General features: G+C 48.3%; 1 protein-coding gene across 2 annotated transcripts; it reads right to left on the reverse strand.

Moving 5' to 3' along the window:
* Positions 1 to 230: 230 nt before the first annotated feature.
* Positions 231 to 12,374, reverse strand: LOC143833249 (uncharacterized). 2 transcript variants are annotated; one of them, XM_077328828.1, is made up of 4 exons: positions 12,227 to 12,374; positions 6,182 to 7,127; positions 4,630 to 4,756; positions 231 to 1,415 (listed from the first exon to the last, which is right to left on the reverse strand). In XM_077328828.1, the coding sequence occupies exons 2-4, from the start codon at positions 6,881 to 6,883 to the stop codon at positions 424 to 426; spliced, it is 1,821 nt and encodes a 606-aa protein (XP_077184943.1). In that variant the 5' UTR covers positions 6,884 to 7,127; positions 12,227 to 12,374; the 3' UTR covers positions 231 to 423. The 2 variants fall into 2 exon arrangements, with proteins under 2 accessions (XP_077184943.1, XP_077184944.1); XM_077328829.1 differs by lacking the exon at positions 12,227 to 12,374 and adding an exon at positions 10,388 to 11,224.
* Positions 12,375 to 18,649: the final 6,275 nt, after the last annotated feature.

Raw genomic sequence — 18,649 nt, forward strand, 5'->3', positions numbered from 1 at the left:
CCGGATGCTGCTCTCTCAAAGAGAAGAATCCTGCACTGGATTCATCCAGCCATGGAAGACGAGCCGGCTGCTAGGGAGAGCCATGTTCCCATTCCTGCAGAGCAACCTGCATTGTTTCAGCTTCTTCCAAAGATCGGAGTGGCAGCAGGAAGGCTCAGCAAAGGGCAGGAGGAAAAGGCAGAACTATCCCTCCCTCCCTGCCTCTCCTGAACTGCGACAACAGGCTCAAGAGTGATCTCCCCCCCCCCCCCGCCCCGTGTTCACAACAGCCCACGCAGGAGAGGAGATTGGGCAGCTGCGAGCACCGCCAGCACCAGTAAAAGATAAACCATTTTTTTCTGCAGAAGGAGCAAAGTGATACCCATTGGTAGCTTAAAAGACTTTTGCTCCCTCTGGGCTTTTGTTGAGCAGCAGAGGGAAGGGTCAGGAGCTGGGGAAAGGGATCAAGCTGGAATCTGCCAGGTTTTCTACATCGTCTTTCTCCTGCTTTATCTCACGAGCTTTGAATTCGCAGTCTGTCTGTGACTCTGTGGGCGGGACAGGTTCGCCTCCTTTTGGATTCTCCTTGGAATGGCACTTCTGGTGTTTGACCAGCACCCCCCTCTGGCGGAACCTCCTGCCGCACTCGAGGCAGCGGTAGGGTTTTTCTCCCGTGTGGATCCGCTGGTGCGTGATGAGGTCAGAGAGCCTGGTGAACCGTCTCTCGCACTCCTCGCAAGGGTAGGGCTTTTCCCCGGTGTGGATTTTTTGGTGCCTCGTGAGGTCGGAAGGGTAAGCGAATCGCCTCCCGCACACCTTACAGGAGAAGGGCTTTTCCCCCGAGTGGGTTCGCTGGTGCGACACGAGGTTCGAATGCTGGATGAATCTTTTCCCGCACACACCGCAGGCGTGGGGCTTCTCTCCGGTGTGGATCCTCCTGTGGGTCGTGAGAGAGGAAGAGGACACAAAACGCTTCCCGCAGTCCACGCAGGCGTAGGGCTTCTGGCCCATGTGGTTCCGCTCGTGGATCTTGAGAGCGGACTGGTGGCTGAAGCACTTCTGGCAGTACGAACAGCGGTACGGCTGCTCTCCGGAGTGGCTTCTCTGGTGGCTGACAAGGTACGCCCGTTGGCTGAATGTGTCCCCACACTCGGAGCAGATGTGAGGCTTCTCCCCCGAGTGGATTTTCTGATGTCTGGTCAGGTGAGAGAGCTGGCTGAAGCTTTTCCCACACTCGATGCACAGGTAGGGCTTTTCTCCTGTGTGGACATTCAGGTGTTTGGCCAAGTCTGACGGGCGGGTAAAGCTTTTCCCACACTCGATACAGAGGTGAGTCTTCTCTTTCCTCTGGGCTCCCTCTGGTGCTGCAGTTAACTCCTCTTCCCTGGACTCTTGATGGTCAAACTTCTCCTCAGTTTTATTTGTGAGCTCTCTTCCTGTAAGGTGAGAGGGGAAAAAGCAACCTTTTGTAACATGCTGAAGCAGTAGTGCGATTGTGGGCAGGGGCGGTCTTAACCAATGCACAACAGGGGCAGGTGCTGCGGGGCCCATGCTGGAGAGAGCAACCCCCCCCATCCTGCCCCCTCTGATATAGGGAGGCAATAATTTCAGCAGCAGTAGTCATTTGCCCCTGCCTCAGCTGGGGCTTCTCTGGCTGGCATCCAGCAACAGCTCCCATTCACCTCATGCAGGCCCTGAGGTGGGGCCTCAGAATCACTAAGACCACCCCTGGGTGTGGGAGCCTCTTGCCCTTCAGGAATCGCTGCTACAGTAGAGCATTTGGATTTCCATGCCATACAAGGTGCAGTGATCTTTAGGATAGGCCCCATCTACTATTCCCTACTAAAAGTACGATTGCCTGGTGGTGTATTTGGTGTCCAATCTGGAAGACCCACGGAAACTTCCTCGGTGGCTATGGGCCAGTCATTCATTCTCAGCTTAACCTAACTTGGAGGCTGCTGTCGTGAGGACAAGAGGGTGGAGTAGCAGGCCACTTTGTGGGCCCGTTGCAGAGAAGAGTGGGATGGAAATAGCTAAAGGAGAATAACAAGTATCTGCAAACCAAAGAACCCTATCCTGCAGTTTTAAGTGTGTAAATTTACAAAGGAATCGCTTTGCATCTCCGTTGGAAGTTGTTTTATTATTTTGTATGGATCAAGTTTTGGTCATTACTCACAAAGCAGCTTCCGGTTTATAAGACAATAGTTATAAAATTCAAATATACGTAATAGAAGTAACAGTATGAAAAGGGAGAATATAATCCAATTCTGATCTTTAGAAGCTTGGCAGGAGATATGAGTTTTTACCGTCCATGAGATTTAGAATAGAAATAGTAAAACTCTGCGTGGATCAGTCTGGGAGAAGGGGTGCAGAGAGCCCCAAACAAAAGCTGAAGTTCTGTGTTTAGACAGATTCTGAATTATATTCAAGGGCAGTCCTGTGAAGTTTACATTACAGTAATCTCACACAATGATTTCATGTTGATGTTGAAATGCACTGAAGAGGCTGCTCTGTTGTGTAATCCTGCAACATTAGAGTGGAGCCACTGCAAATTAGTGCCTTAAACATCCAGCCTGTCCAGGACCCCATGGTGATTGCTATCAAATGCCACAAAGTGACCCAAGATAATCAAACAAGGTCATGTTCCCCTCATTTCTTCCTCTGTTTTTTTCTCCCTCCCTCTACGGTTGTCGACCAAAGCAGCTTCTGTCTTGAGCCATGGCCGAAAGCCAGATTGAAATGAATCTAGATAATCTGTTTCATCAAGGAATGCCCGGAGTTGCAACACTGTGACCTGCTCAATAGCTTTAGCTATGAATGGCAAATCTGAGACAGGATTGATGGAGGGTTTCTTTGGTGATGTTGCATTTTTTTAATTACCTCTCAGATTTCCCAACGGCTTTTTCTGATGTTGCTTCTAAATCAGAATATAAAATAGTAGTAAAAAAAATTAAAATCAGATATGAAATCAATACAGCTACAATCACTGATTGATCACTGTGATGAGCTATGGTCATCTTTGGAGGCCCTGCTTTGGGCTGCCCCCACCTCCTGAAATGATGCTTTAGGATGCTTAGGGCTGATCCTGCGTTGAGCAGGGAGTTGGACTAGATGGCCTGTATGGCCCCTTCCAACTCTATGATTCTATGATTCTATGATGGGAGTGGCAATTCGGGAGAGGCCCTTCTCGGTTATTAAACATCTGTCCCCTTCTGTTGCCACCTTCTGCCAGCAGGTGAAGATTGCATTTAGTTTGGCATTCCCTCAACAATTCCACCTTCTTAACCAATGTTTTAATTGCTGCTTTTTATGCTTTCTATTTTTAACTGTTTTTAATTGTTTTAATGATGTGCGTTTTTTGGGGGGGTTGATTTTAATAGTTATAAAATGTAATTTTATGATATATGTTTTAAATTAGTAGCTACCTTGGTGACCCTTGTAAGGGCAAAAAGTCAAGATGAACATTTTATTTTATAAACAAAACAAAAGCATTCACGGGCTAACGCAGCCTTTCTTGACGTTTTAACCGTTGAGAAATCACTGGGACATTCTTCAGACTTTGAGAAACCTCGAGAGTGGTAGATTGTGCAGAATATGGCTGGGAAGCATAGTTGTGTACATGCCCACTTGCCCCTCTCCTTCCGACCCCCTTCACTGACCATTTTGGAATGGGGTAGGTGGGTTGACACGAACTTAGGTGGTCATATCACCTGATAAATGTTTAACAAGTTTAAAAAATATATGGAAAATTAATTAACTTCCACCTATTCAGAAAACCCTTCCAATGCTGTCAAGAAACCCCAGGGTTTCAGGAAACCCTAGTTGAGAAAGCCTAGGCTAAAGCAACAGAGTCCTACCACCAATATTTTCAGCAGCAGAAAATGTTGCTTCCCACTTGCAATGATTCCTTAGTAATCCAGCAACCTCCCTCAACAGCATCTCCTCACCAACATAAACAGGGATGAAGTGGGCATCTAACACCAGAAACTCATCCAGTTTAACTGGGGCCAATGGCTCTGGCCACACCTCTTGTAAGCTGTACACCAAATGCGGGTCACAACAACTCTAAGCAAATTTATCCACAAGCTGGTGATTCAGATTGTCACAGCCCATTGCAAAGAGTCCCAGACCTCCCGGTAGGTGTAGGCTAGGGTGGGGTATTCACTTTTCTCCCTACCACGTTGTTTACACAGGAAGCAATTTAAAATTACCACATGGAAAAGCTCTGACAGAGCTTTACTCTGCTCTGGTTTGGCCTCACTTGGAGTACTGTGTTCAGTTTTAGGCACCAGAGTTGAAGAGGGATGTAGACAAGCTGGAGCATGTCCAGAGGAGGGCAACAAAGATAGTGAGTGTGCTTCCTCTGACCATGCCTTAGGTCCCTATTCTCTGTAAAATGGTGACCCTGGCGTGGGTAGCTTGACAAATATTTGCTTAGATGCCTGGAGCATTTCTGTGGATGAAAGAGAGTCTGCCTTTAGGCATGTCTTTCTTACCCCCCTCCCCACTGCAATTCAAAATGCCCCCCTTCCCCAAATGCTGTTTCTTGACCTGCAGCAGGAGGGGATAGGCAAGAAAGTTACATAGCTTCTTCCCTGGGCACAACAAGGAGCAGAGAAAGTGGCCAATGGGGCCAAATGTACAGCTTACCCATAGAACTGGTGCTGCAGTTATCTTGTTTCCTGGCCTCTCTGCCAAGCTGCCTCAGCCTGGCCTCCAACGGAGCTCCCTGTGCTTCGGAAAAATCCACGGCTACGCCTTGGAATGGCTCGGGCCTCTGAAATCATACCAACAGGCCTGTTCACAATGGGGTCTAACCACAGCAGCGGATAGTGTCCTTTATGGTCTGGGAGCTGATATCCCCACCCCACCGAGACTGAACGGCCCTTAATATCCCATTCAACATACCTCTGGTAGGAAAACAAGCAACAGAGCACCAGCTTGGACTGGCAACATCAGGTTAGCTGGAGAACTGAGCCTGCTGGTGTAGTGGTTAAGAGTGGCAGCTTATCATCTGGCAAGCCAGGTTTACTTCTGTGCTCCCCCACATGCAACCAGCTGGGTGACCTTGGGCTCGCCACAGCACTGATAAAACTGTTCTGACAGAGCAGTGATATCAGGGCTCTCTCAGCTTCACCTACCTCGCAGAAGAAAGGGAAGGTGACTGTAAGCTGCTTTGAGACACCTTTGGGTAGAGAAAAGTGGCATATAAGAACCAACTCTTCTTCAGTAATATCAGGGCTCTCTCAGCCTCCATCACAGGGTGTCTGTTGTGGGGAGAGGAAAGGGAAGGCGACTGTAAGCCACTTGGAGACTCCTTCAGGTAGAGAAAAGCAGCATATAAGAACCAACTCTTCTTCTTCTGACTGAGAGCATCTTTGGATGTTCTGCCAAGGTTAGAACTTCCAGTGTATCTCCTCTTGAAAGTCCTCCAGAGGTAAAGAAAAGGTGCATTTCCTCTCCTCTGGCTAACTGAACATGTCACAATCTTGACAAGGAACAGGAGCATGATGGTAGGCATGCAAAGGATGTTCAGTCAGCTCACACTACCCAATATAGGCTCAGATTGTCAGTGAAGTGTTTGGGGGTTTTCCCCCCTCACTGTATGGATTTAGCAACCGGAGCTGAGTCATCGGATTCAATGTTAGCTATCTTACGCAAAAACTGGACTTCTCCATTTGGCAGCTATCTGTCAAATTTGCGGACTGTAGTGGTTTTTGCCTTAGTGTCCGAACTGCAAGACAATCAAGAGGTATAAAAATACATTTCCTGGGTAATAAGAAAATGTACATTTGCACTTTTATGGCTCTGTATTGCAGCTTCCTCCCGAATCACCCCACAAGCCCTACAGAGCTCAGGCTACAAGAAATGTGCAGAGAAAATGAGAGAGGGGTGACAAAGGGATACTCTTAATTCATAGGAACCTTTTCCCAACTGCTCTACCCTAAAGGGCTTCCTGCTGCACTATGAGCTACTTTCTTACCTAAGGCATGGCTGGTGTCCCTATATCCCTTTCTCAGATGTACGACAGATACCCCCACAGGGGAAGCCAGTTTGAGCATGTAAGGCTGGCAACTCCAGCTTGTGAAATTCCTAGTCATTTGGAGGCTGGGGAGGACAGAGATAGCAGAGGGACCTCCGCAGGCTATAATGCCAGGGCATTCCCCATCCCAAGCAGCCATTTTCTCCCAAGCGCTCTTACCTGCTCCTCCGGTTGTTCACCTTCCTGTCGTCTCAGAAGGAACCCTTCCGCCAGGGCCACCGCTTGTGCACAGGTCTCGGGGCTCCGTTCCCTGACCTGGCTTTGGATTTCCTGCGGCAGGATGTTCAAGAACTGCTCTAAGATCAGCAGCTCTACGATCTGCTCCTTCGTCCGACTCTCCGGCTCAAGCCAGCAGTGGCAGAGCTCCCTCAGGCGGTTGCAAACCTCACGGGGCCCCTCCGCCTCCTGATAGCAGAACTTCCTGAAGCGCTGGCGATGGATCTCCGTGCTGGTGGGGTTCCCTTGCAGGAAGGCGGCTTTGACTTTCCCGTGGTCTGCTTTGTCTCTAACACCCAGGCCACCGAAGGCTTGTTGGACTTCCGTGCCGAAGGCTGGCATGAGCTGAGCCACCCCCTCTCCTCTAGGCCAGTGGCAGACCCCAAACATTCTCTCAAAATGAACCAGGTCGTCCCAGGATGCCAGTTCTGGCAGCTGTGAGTTTCCCCACCCCACCAAAGGGGACTGAATGGTCTTCAGGAAATCCTGCCACTGGGATTCCAGGGGGTGGGGTATGCCCTCCTGTTGTGCTGCCGCCCAGCGAGGCAGTTCCCTGATAGCCCCGGGGTGGATGGCAAAATGGTCTCTTCTTGTTCTCCCCAGTCCTTCTCCTGGAGCCAGGCTTTCTGGTGCCTGCTTCTCCATTGTCCCTGCCAGACTCGTCCCCTTGCCAAGGTTTGCCTGCGCTTGGAGAGCCAGGGCTGCCAGGGCTCACGGCTGTGCAGTCATATTCTCTCTCAGGGGACCCAACATCCCCTTCCCGCTTTTTAAATTTTCATCTGGGAACCTTGATCTTGCTGTTGTCAATCCAGACCCCCCCTAGGTGGCTCCCCAGGACATGTGGACTTAAACCGTGTAGGGTACCTAGCTGGAATGCCTGTTCTTGTTCCTGAGGGGAAAATAAAGAGACAAAATATCATATATCTCACCTCATTGGTATCTCACTGTACCTCTAAGACACCCAGCAAGGCAATTTAGAGAGAATTATCCCTCTTTTCTTCACAGCAAACCAGGGAGGTGGCCTAACCGCTGCTTTCAAGCCAAAGGTCATTCAGTGAGTTTCAAGTTGGAATAGGGATCTGTTCCCAGGTCTTCCACTCTATCCAATAGTCTAATCAGTATTCATTGCCTCATTTCATTTATGATCTACGTAAAGATATCAAAGGCAGTAACATATCCTGAGGCCTCTATCTGACTGAGGGCAGGGATTGAGAGGCCAGGCCAAAGGCTTCCCGGGAAGAGATGGGCTTTAGAATTCCTAAGGCATTTCCACACTTTAAAATATGTGTGTTTTTTAATGGGGGGGGGGGGTGCTCACAGGTGTGTACTAAAGACATCCTAGAACTACATAACAGCTGTAGAAGAAGAATTAGTTCTTATATGCTGCTTTTCTCTACCCGAAGAAGTCTCAAAGTGGCCTTCCCTTTCCTCTCCCCACAACAGACACCCTGTGAGGGAGGTGAGGCTGAGAGAGCCCTGATATTACTGCTCAGTCAGAACAGCTTTATCAGTGCCGTGGCGAGCCCACGGTCACCCAGCTGGCTGCATGTGGGGGGAACGAGGAGTTAAATCCGGCTTGCCAAACTTAGAAGTCCGCACTCCTAACCACTACACCAAGCTGGTACTACACCTTGGGCTACCAGCCTATGGGGGGGAGCAACTTGCTTGCCCGCCCTGCGCCTCTACCCTTAGCAGAGGTTTGAGAGGCAGAAATCAGCAAGTGAAACATTTCATGTCATGGCGGTAAACAAGGTTAAAGCCTGCTGACTACTGCAGATCAAAGTGCGGTTTGTGCTGGCAAAACCAGGTTTGGCCTCAACTTGCCTCTCTCTAGAACAGCCTTTCTCAGCTTTTTTTACCATTGAGAAACCCCTGAAATATTCTTCAGGCTTCAAGAAACCCCAGAATTGGTACAATAGTGCATAATATGGTTGGGCACCATAGTGCTGTATGTGCCCACTCGAGGGCCCTCCCCACCTCCTCCAAGCCCATAATTGGCCATTCTGGGAGGAGGTAGGTCAACATGACCATATATGGTCATATCATCTGATAAATGTTTAACAAATTTTAAAATATATATAAAAATTAACTCCCACCCTTCAGGAAATTTTAAAACACTTATTTCCCCCTAAAATCCAAGGCATATAATACTAAGTGAGGATTTAAACATTTTTTTTGTCCCCTTCACAAAGTTCTCTAACTCTAATCTGTTTTGCCCCAAATTCTACATGGGGTGAAACTGTGGGCGCCTTCCCCGTCCCCTATAGGTATCAATCTCCAGATGGCAACCAGAGTTGTCTCAGAATGACAACCAATCTCTGGATTACAGAGATCAGCCCTCCTGAGAAAAGTGGCAGCTTCCAGGGGTAGACTCCAAGGTATACAACTGTGAAATCTAGGGGAAATGGATGTCTGCCGGAGTGACATTACATCCTTGCTGAGCATTCTTCTCTTGCACTGCCCTCAAATCCCGAGGAATTTTCCAAACCTGAATTGGCAACTGTAACCTCCCCCTCAGAGGCAGAAGCTCATAAGTAATAAGAAAGATTTCACATATATTTGAATATGGAACAGAGGCAATCCATAAGGTTTTAAACTTTGCATCACTTCTCTCAACCCCTTTGTACTCCGTGCACCAACCAAATATGGCAGTTGCATTCCAGGTCTCCAAATATACATAAAATTATTTGATTAAGCATGATGGTGGCTTGGTTTGCATCAGAAGCAGCATATTGTCCAAAATATATAAAGTAATATTTTCCTGGCACAATGGGTAAGAAATGGAACGATGAATCAGAAGGCCCTTGGTTTGAAGCTCACCTCGGCTGTGAACTCACTAGGTGGCCCTAGCAAGCTACGTTCAGAATAACACAGTCCTACTTTGGTACTCAAAAGAATATGCCAAGTATTAATAATACGGTTTGTGAAATGAAACAGCATTTCCATAACTCTACATGTCTCAGAACAGATGTCTCAGAAAAATATTTGAAGGATCTGAGATTTATTTACTTAAGTTCTACCCTGCCCTTTTCCTTACTAGGGATCCAAAATGTTTTCCCTTTCTCCATTTTATCCTCACAGCAACCCTGTGAGGTAGGTTAGTTAGTCTGAGAGTATATCTACAGTGATGCTCCAACCACTGCACCACATTTTCTTAGAGGTAATGGTTGTGAGGCAATGGAATTCCAAATTTCTGCCCTATAACAGGATTTCCCCCCCTCTCTGGAAAGGCTGGCAGTTATATAAGTTTTAAAAAAATGCACAACAGAATCTAGACCATACAAAAATGAAACATGGTAGCTATGGGTAGACAGCAAAATTGTTAAAAGTAATCACTCGTTCTGTGAAGACAGAAAAGCAAGGAAAGCTATTAAGTTATAGCAACAACAGATGAAACCTGCCATCTTTACATGAAGATGTTCAAACGTATTATAATTTCTTTTATCTGATTTTTGTGGTTCTGTTCAGACCATAAAGTTAAGGATATGATGGGCTACAGGGTTATAATTAATTACAATGACGGTTTTTTATCATATCTGCTCAGAATTCCTGCATTTGTACTCCATGTTAGTAGTGCTTCTGGATTTCACTGATGCAATAAATCAGTTATATAGGATTTTGGGGGGGGGTGTTTGTTTTCCAGTCCTTGTGTTAATCTCACACTTTTTCTACAGAACAAGCCCTTCCAGGGATGCTCATGGAGTTTTCAAGGCTACTTAGCTTCAGAGATGCAGCAACGTATGGCTCCCAAGAAATCCTTAGTCCAAGGGTAGTCAAACTGTGGCCCTCCAGATGTCCATGGACTACAATTCCCATGAGCCCCTGCCAGCGTTCGCTGCCCAAGTAGCGCTGTTCAGTTATGTAGTTTACCCTTGATAAATCTGAGACACACTTGCAGAGCGACAGTGCTCAAATTATAGACCCAAATGATTTATTAAAGACCTCATTCGTATCAGTGGGAGTGGGGAACCAAGACTAGAGAGTGGGCCAAACTGAAGATGTCCGCCTGAGGCAAATTTGGCTTAGTAACAGAGCATTCCTGGATACTCCAGTGGTAGGAGGGGGAGAGACTGACTGGTGGTTCCCATATCAAAAAGCAGCCCTGGAGGGGTCAGTGGACCCCTGCTAATACTTTTCTGGAAGACACACCTGTTTACCAGGAAGCTGGGCCTCTTCCCTCTGTCCTGTCCATGTTACAGACAGTTGTGATTGTTCATGGGCCTGGGGACGATGCACTCTATACATGTTCTTTACTAGGCCACAGATTCTTTGCAGAATTCTAGTGGCTCCTGTGCTCAAATGAAGAAGAGCTGTTTTTCTGTACCCCATTTTTTTTTTACTACCCAAAGGAGTCTCAGAGTAGCTCACAGTCACCTTCCCTTCCTCTCCTGTGAGGTAGCTGCCGCTGAGAGAGCCCTGAGGGAACTGTGTCCCGAGATCACCCAGCTGGCTGCAAGTAGAGGAGTGGGGAACCCAACGCAGTTCCCCAGATTAGCGGCTGCCTTGCTTAACCACTCTACCACGCTGGCTCTGGGGGCCACTGAAGGGTCAGTTTGGACTCTGCCTGGCCATTCGGGACTTGACTAACCAGCACTAGTTAGTCGCTCCCTGAGAGGCTTTGTCCTGCTAACCGAAGCGGCAGGAGCCGGCCAATATGTTAGACGATCGTTTCTCATCCGGGGAGAGCAAAATACGACGGCAAGCATCTGCCAAGCGGATGCACAGATGGGCATTCCCCCCATTCCGCGACGCGCTTTATTACAACTGCACACATGTTGGCGAGCCGTCCTCGACGCGTGTGACTCAACCTCCGCGGGCGCCCCGAAGAAGAGCTGGTGGCCGGAGCCCGGGGGAAGGGGGGCGTCTGTCTGTTGGGGCTCCGGAAGAAACGACGCCTCGGGGAGCGGGGCTGGGGCTGGGGCTGGAGGAGCACAGGGCCCTTATTGTCTGCCAGAGACCAGCCGCGGCCGAAGCGCGCCGAGTCCTTAATCGGCTCAGGAGCTGAAAGCATTTCTGCCCCCCGACAGCCACGCTTGGGGGCTCCTTTCCCAGCCGCCACCCCCCCCCCCGGCTCAACAGGACGCCAGGCGACACTTATTTATTATATTTATATTAGGCTGTAGCTTCGCATTAGAGGCATGAACGAGCAAGTGTCCAGAATGCAAAGCTACACTCGGGTCGCCCCTAACCCCCCCCCCCCCGCCGCCAGCCAAGCTGGGGCACGGGGGAGGGGCTATTATCGAGTCCTCCTGTTTTCCCTCGCCTGAACTCCCCCTGGCTACGACGGCCTGGTGGTCTCTCCCTGCCTCCCCCAATCTGCAGCGAGCGGCTGGAAGCCAGGAAAGACCAGGGAAGGGGGGGGGCAGGTTTAGTAAACTCTCGGCGACTGTGTGTATGGGGGGGGGGGGGGAGAGAGAAGGGTCTGCTGGAAGCAGCCCCACTTTAGGGAACTGCAGGTCGCGGCTCCGCGCAAAGCAGGAGTCGAGCCCCCCCTCCCCAATCTCGGCTGGAAGGCGCCGGAGGCAGCTTTTTCCCCGCCCGGAGCGACAGACCAAACAAACCCAAGTCTGGCATTTGGGGCGCGAGGGCGGCTCGCCTTCAAATGCCGCATCCCGATTGCCCGATTGGGGGGGGGGGGGTAGGAAGGCGGCGACATGGAGGGCTTGCGGAGCCCCGCTGGACAAAGGGAGAGGAGCGGGGCCGTGGAGCAGGCCCCGCGGAAGAGACCTCCCCCCCCCCGCCCGCCGCGCCCCCCCCCGGCTGCTCCCCAACTCCGCCAAGAAGATGCGATCCCTTTCCAGCGAATGCGAACTCTGCCCAAATCGAGAGAGAGAGAGAGAGCCCCCCACCCCACCCCCAGGCAGGCAGGCAGGCAGGCAGAGAGACGCCACCCCCCCCCCCTCCGCTTCTAGGCTCCGACTCCGCCTGATTCCTCCCCTCGCCCTCCCCTGCAAGCCGCGGCGGCTTCCCGGCGCCCCCTCGACTCACCGTCCGCGCCCACCGCTGCTGCCTCCGCGCGGACCCCCGAGGCGCCCGAGCCCCGCAGACCCCCCCTGCCCACCCGGGAATAAAATTCAAATCCCGAGGTTTTTAATCCAGGGCGGAGCAGGAGGGAGCCCGGGCGATTGCATCCCCCCCACCCCACCCCACCCCTATCCCCGGCCGGGCTTCCTGGGCCTCTCCGCGGCTTAGCGCTCGCTCAATAGGGCTAAGCCGGCTTAAATCCAAGGGCTCCTGTTTAACTGGTTTGAGGATCGGGCTGCCACTCAGTTTAACTCTTGACGCGTCTCGGCAGTGACCGCGAAGCGGCGGCGGCGGCGTGGAGGGGGGGGGTGTCATTTAAAACGCCTTTTATGTCTGGCCAGGCCCGGCGGAACCTGGGCAGTCCGGCCCAAAAGGGATGGGGATGCAGGGGAAACCATGACACAAAATATTTGGGTGCTGTGGAGGGCCACCTTAACCGAAGGAGCCAATGGGGGTGGGTGGGTGGGTGAGGGTGAGGACATTTCCGAAACAAACAAAGGCCATCTGCTCCTATCCCATCCCGGCTGCTTGCCTAAAACTTCCAAGCAGCAAAGCAGATCAGATGAGTTGCTGGCCAGGGTGGCTTTGATGTTTGGTGTCTTTCCCTCCTTTGGCAGATAGCTCTGGGTCAGCGTGGGCGCTTGGGAGTCCTATGCCTCAGTTGCTCATCTGTACACAGTCTCTGGGAGGAAGTACCAGGCTATTTTTTGGGTAGTGCTCGGACTTCTGGGTCTGAGGGTAGGAAATGCTGATGGGTGAAAATGTGAGGGTTAAGATCAAGGCCTGGGGCTTCATTGTCTTTCCACCACTTCCAAAGAGTGAGTGGCAGGGCTGATTGTGACTTGTTGAGATAGACAAGCGTCTCTCTTCCTGCTGCAATCCTACCTTTGAAGAAGGCCCGAGAGTGCTGTGCCCAAGCCAGTAGCAAGCAGATTGGTGTCCACACACCCACCCAGGCAGCCGTTCTGCTGTGGGAACCAGCTTCTCCCATGGCATTCCCTAAAGAGGTCTTGTTTCAAGGATGAGGGTAAGACTGGCTGGGCTGTCTTTTAAACCAGTGGTCCCCAACCTTTTTATCACCGGGGACCACTCAACGCTTGACAATTTTACTGAGGCCCGGTGTGTATGTGGGGTAGTTTACTCCTCTACTCTCAACCACTGCCCTAACGCTCTCTGATCGCTATGGCAATGTTTAAACATCCCTTCAAAATAAGATACAGACACGCCACAACAATGAACATAAGGAACATTTTATTTTCGTGGAAATTTTAACTCATGACAATGACAAATCAATGGGAACCCTGAGCTTGTTTCTCTGCAACGAGATAGTCCCATCTGGGAGTGATGGGAGACAAGGACACCCGAAGTGTGTTGTAAAGGGCCGGGGGACAAGGCGTCCTTCGCGGCCCACCTCCAATTAGTCGACAGACCACATGTGGTCTGCGGCCCACAGGTTGGGGATCGCTATTTTAAACTGAATCCAGTTTAGTTTAAGGCAGGGGTAGTCAAAATGTGGCCCTCCAGATGTCCATGGTCTACAATTCCTAGAAGCCCCTGCCAGCATTCGCTGGCAGGGGCTTCTGGGAATTGTAGTCCATGGACATCTGGAGGGCCGCAGTTTGACTACCTCTGGTTTAAGGATTGCTTTGTATTTTCATAAATGTGTTCCGTATTGGAGGTTCATATTTATTTATTTTGTGTGTTTACTTTTCTCGGATCCTAAACAGGAGGACTCTTCTCCATTTATCTTCCCAACAATCTTGGAAGGTAAGTTAGGCCAAGTATGTTTCATTGCGCCCAGCAAGTTTCCAAGGCAGGGTGGGGACTCGAACCTGGGTCTCCTGGGTCCTAGTCAGACACACTAAGCCAGCTTTCTTCAACTTTTTTACTTTTGAGAAAGCCCTGAAATATTCTTCAGGCTTCGAAAAACCCCAGCAGTGGGGCGATCATGCAGAATATGGTTGGGAATTGTAGCTGTGGACACGCCCACCTGGGGCCCCTCCCCTTCCCACCCCCTCCAGGACCATCATTGGCCATTTTTTGGGGGGGGGGGGACTGGTTGACATGACCATATGGTCATATCACCTGATAAATATTTAACAAATGTTAAAATATACGAATTAACTAATTCCCACCCTTTTGGGGAATCATTCCAAGTACATGAGGAAACCCTAAACCTTGGTTGAGAAAACCTGCTCTAACCACTACACTAGTAGACAAGGAAGAAATTTTCAAGCTGGCGATTATTCAAACAATAGAACAAATTCCTAGGTTTAAAACCTCGTTTTCGTATTTTACTTTGTCTGTGAACTTATTTCTTAATTGTTTTTTTTTCAGAGATACTAACAAAGTCTTCAACACACTACTTTATATTTTATACTTTATATTTTATTTTTTTAAGCCATATAACTTGGGTCTATTAATATCAAAGGTCCATTGTATAAAAGGTTCACTGACGAAGTAAAATACGAAAATGTTTTATACCGAGGAATTTGTTTTGTTGTTTGAATGAAGTTTTTGCCATCGCCAGCTTGAAATTTTATTTCTTGTCTACTAATCTTCTGCTGACGGGTCGTCTCTGCTTCTAACCACTACACTATTGCTGGCAGTGGTGGTGAAAGGGCTGGGATAGGATGGGGAGACCTGGCTTCAAACCCCTACTTGCCATGAAACTCACTGGATGGTTTTGGACTACTCTGACTAGCCTCTCAGGTACCTTTGAGGACTGAACACAGAGCTATCACCCTGGGGGGGGGTTATGTAGATTGTGCTGTTGCTTAGTGGAGGAAGGGAGAGGTGTGTATGGCATGGCACCCTAAACTCTTTGGGAGAAAGACGAGATCACAGTATACCAAATAACAAATAATATGCTCTGAACTTTGTACGGCTGGGTCAGGCACGTGTATGTGTGTGTGTATTTCTTCCTTGCTCTGTTAGCTGGCACTTGAATGAATGAACGTATGAACTGATTGTGTCAAAAGTCTTGCATTCAAGAATAACTCTGTTCTGCCTGCTGTGCTTGTTCCGTAACTGTTGATTCACATAGGACAAGTTGTGACTTGATACAGTTCTCAAGGGATGAATGTACCAGGGCAAGAGTGGTGAACCTTCAGGACAGAGCAGCTTGGAAATCTAAATTAGCAGAGATTCTGAATAAACACCTGCCACAGTGCCATACAGTGAAACATGGGTTTCCAGGCATAGGCATTCACTCTGCACACCCAAGCATGGAGTGATGTAGCTTAATGTCTTGCTTTTCATTATATGTACTGGCACACTGCATGGACTTGATTTTGTATTAAATACTGAAGTTTACCCTATTATTTCTGTCTTATGATTTGACTAAGGGCCAAGCCCATTGCATTCAGGAATACAACAGACGCCAGATGAGGGGGGTGGAGTCGAAGAACTCTGGGGATGGCCTCCCGCCCAAAGATTGCAGGCAGCTGTTATGGAACTCACCAGCAAGGGCAGCTGTCACACAGCAGGGATCTGAAGCCTCCGAGCCTCAGAGGGAAGTGGAAGGAGGAAGGGGTGGTCAGGGGTGGAGGACAGAGGGCAATTGGCTGGTTGCTGGATGGACAGGCAAGCTGGTTGCAGAAGGAGGAGGCAGTGAAGGGCAGAGCAGCCACCCTGAATGGGTGTTAAGTGCTGAATGGCACTTAAGCCATGAGACACATTCCTCCTCCAAGGCCTTAGCAGAAATATATAGTGGATATTGAGGCTCATTTTTATTATTGTTGTTTACAAAATTTTTACAAAATTTAATCTATCTTATGTTGGATCTTCCTCTTTTCCAACTGCATTCAGCTTTTCCTAGCATCATTGTCTTTTCACATGACTTTTGTGTTCCCTGTAATCAAAGTACATGAAAGCTTATACATGAAAGCTTTAGGGTGACGTGCCATACATATCCCTCCAGGGTGGTAGCTCACCAGCTTGGCATGCAGAAGGTCACTGGTTCAATTCCCAGCTTCAGTGGATGGCCTCTGTTTAGTCATTTTAATTTATAGGGAGAGTTCAGGCTTGATTTGATCTATAACTCCTGTTTCTGGTGGTCCACAGTATCTATAAAACGCTGTCCCAGTCCTACCTTTCACATCACTCGGGTAACTTCTTTAGAGTGCAGTGGCACCTTTAAGATCAACAATTTTTTATTCAAGGTATGAGCTTTCATGTGCACACAACAGTTCCTCAAATACAATAAAAATTCTTGGTCTTAAAAGTACCATTGGACTCTAAATTTGTTCTGCTGCTTTAGACCAACACGGCTACCCACTTTAATCCAGCTTACTTCTTGTCCCCTTTCTTCATTGTCTAACTCTCATACCAGTAAACTATAGTCAACAGTCAATAATTTATCCTGGTAAGTTTCCAAATCATATTGCACAGTGCCGCCCTATTACCTGCACAGGAAAGCCCTCTTGAATAGCTAAGTTTTGCTTATTTTTTTAGAAGGCCTCACCTCCTCAGGCAGGCTATTCCACTAAGCGGGGGACATAACGGAGAAATCATGTGTATGCACAGTAGTTGATTTTGCCGTTTTGCAGGTTGTGAGCTGTAGAAGATCCTACTCAGATGAGCAAAGTTATGGCAGAGCAGAGAGAGAAAGGTGATCCCACAGATAAGAGGGGTCAAGGCCAATACCATAAACAGCACAGTAACAAATGGGCAGCCAATGGTGCATCTGCAGAATGGGAGTAATATACATGCTCTGTCTAGCTCCTGTTAATAGCCAATCCATGGTTAGTATAGATTGTTCCTGCCAGATTGTGGGACTTTGTTGTTATGAGCTGTTATATTATGGACACCTCCAGCTCATGTCTGTGGAAAAGCAGTGTACAAATACCTCAAATATTTAAATAGCCTGCTATTGTATCAACATTTTGAGACCAATTATAATATATATATAATCCACCTCTTGTAAGAAAGTTTCCTTGGAGGAAAGTAAACAAAACTAAAGTTTCAGAAGTTATTTGGGGCACATTGGTAAGATTCCCAGTAATTTAGTACAGTACATTTTCTAACCCCCAGGTGGCAGCATGAGACCCACTGAACAACAAGCACTTTGGTCAAAGGAAGCCATTGAAATGGCAATACTGATGATGTACATTGTTGCATCAGGGATATCCTAACACCACCAGTGTTTATACATTCATCCTCCTACAGCTGTTCTTGTGCCAAATTGTCAGCACTGGTTTGCTGATGTCACCGTTTGTAGCACAGGCTCCAAAATACACAAATCAAGAATTAGGGGAGTGTTTGAGTCCAGTGGCACCTTTAAGACCTAAAGAGTGTAATTCTGAATATAAGCTTTTGTGTGCATACTCATGAAAGCTTATACCCAGAATTAGGTTTTGCAGGTCGTAAAGGTGCCACTGGACTCAAATATAAAATATTTGTATGCTGCCTCTACAGTATGCTGCCTTCTTTGACAAATGTGAGCTGATTTTGGGAGATTTGTGCTCTGATCACAGCTATCCAGGTTCGAGTGTTGTAATGCAAGGTTAGTCAACCTGTGGTCCTCCAGATGTCTATGGACTACAATTCCCATGAGCCCCTGCCAGTGTTTGGTGGCAGGGGCTCATGGGAATTGTAATCCATGGACATCTGGAGGACCACAGGTTGACTACTCCTGTTGTAATTGATTGAACATTGGGCCGGCTTTTAAAACTGTTTGGAAACTAAAGCTGGTCCAAAATGCAGCAATTAGGTTATCTTCAGGGGCTGGATTTTTCTCCCAAGCCCTACTGTCTATGCTCCCACCTACAGAGATGAGGCAGGTGCCACCCAGAGATGAGGCTTTGGGAATTAGATTTGGAATGGCCTGTCCCTTGAAGCTTGCCTAGCACATACACTTGTTTGTAAAAACCTGGCTCTTTTTTTAAACTGCTGTTTGCCTGAGACCTGTTTTAGGAATAGCATTTTGTGATGCAGTTTTATATTGCTGGATAGTGTTTTTATGTTGCTTTCATGTGCATACTGGGTTCTTTGTTTTATTGCTGGTTTTAGCACTGTTAAGTCTGATGTTCTTATTGCATTTATTCTACCTTGTGGGTATGAACTACTGTGAGCAGGGCTCTGGAGAGGCAACTCCCATTTTTCAAATATATACATACTTCAGTCTGTTTACTGAGCTTCAGAGACTTATTGCAGGTTCCTGAAAATCTAGTTAACAATGTGTTTCCTCCTGAAATGGACCACTTTCAAGGAGTGTGTTCAAGACTGCACAATTATGAAAGCACTTAACAAACCATTGGAATCTCCTGTCAACTGAGTATGCTGTGCGCCTTTCTCTGTAATGCTTGGGAATTTCACATTAAGGAAGGAGAAATCTACAGGTGAAAAATCAACACAGGATTCCCCAAAGTTTTAAAAATCTAAAGC

The sequence above is a fragment of the Paroedura picta genome, chromosome 3 (assembly GCF_049243985.1).
Source record: "Paroedura picta isolate Pp20150507F chromosome 3, Ppicta_v3.0, whole genome shotgun sequence".
NCBI lineage: Eukaryota > Metazoa > Chordata > Lepidosauria > Squamata > Gekkonidae > Paroedura > Paroedura picta.

Excerpts from the sequence above, each read along its gene's own strand:
- LOC143833249 (XM_077328828.1), bottom strand. The coding sequence starts at position 6,883 with ATGGAGAAGCAGGCACCAGAAAGCCTGGCTCCAGGAGAAGGACTGGGG. Across the intron at positions 4,757-6,181 it reads GTGAACAACCGGAGGAGCAG|AGGCCCGAGCCATTCCAAGG; the intron begins GTAAGAGCGCTT and ends GTATGATTTCAG. Across the intron at positions 1,416-4,629 it reads CTGCAGCACCAGTTCTATGG|GAAGAGAGCTCACAAATAAA; the intron begins GTAAGCTGTACA and ends CTCACCTTACAG.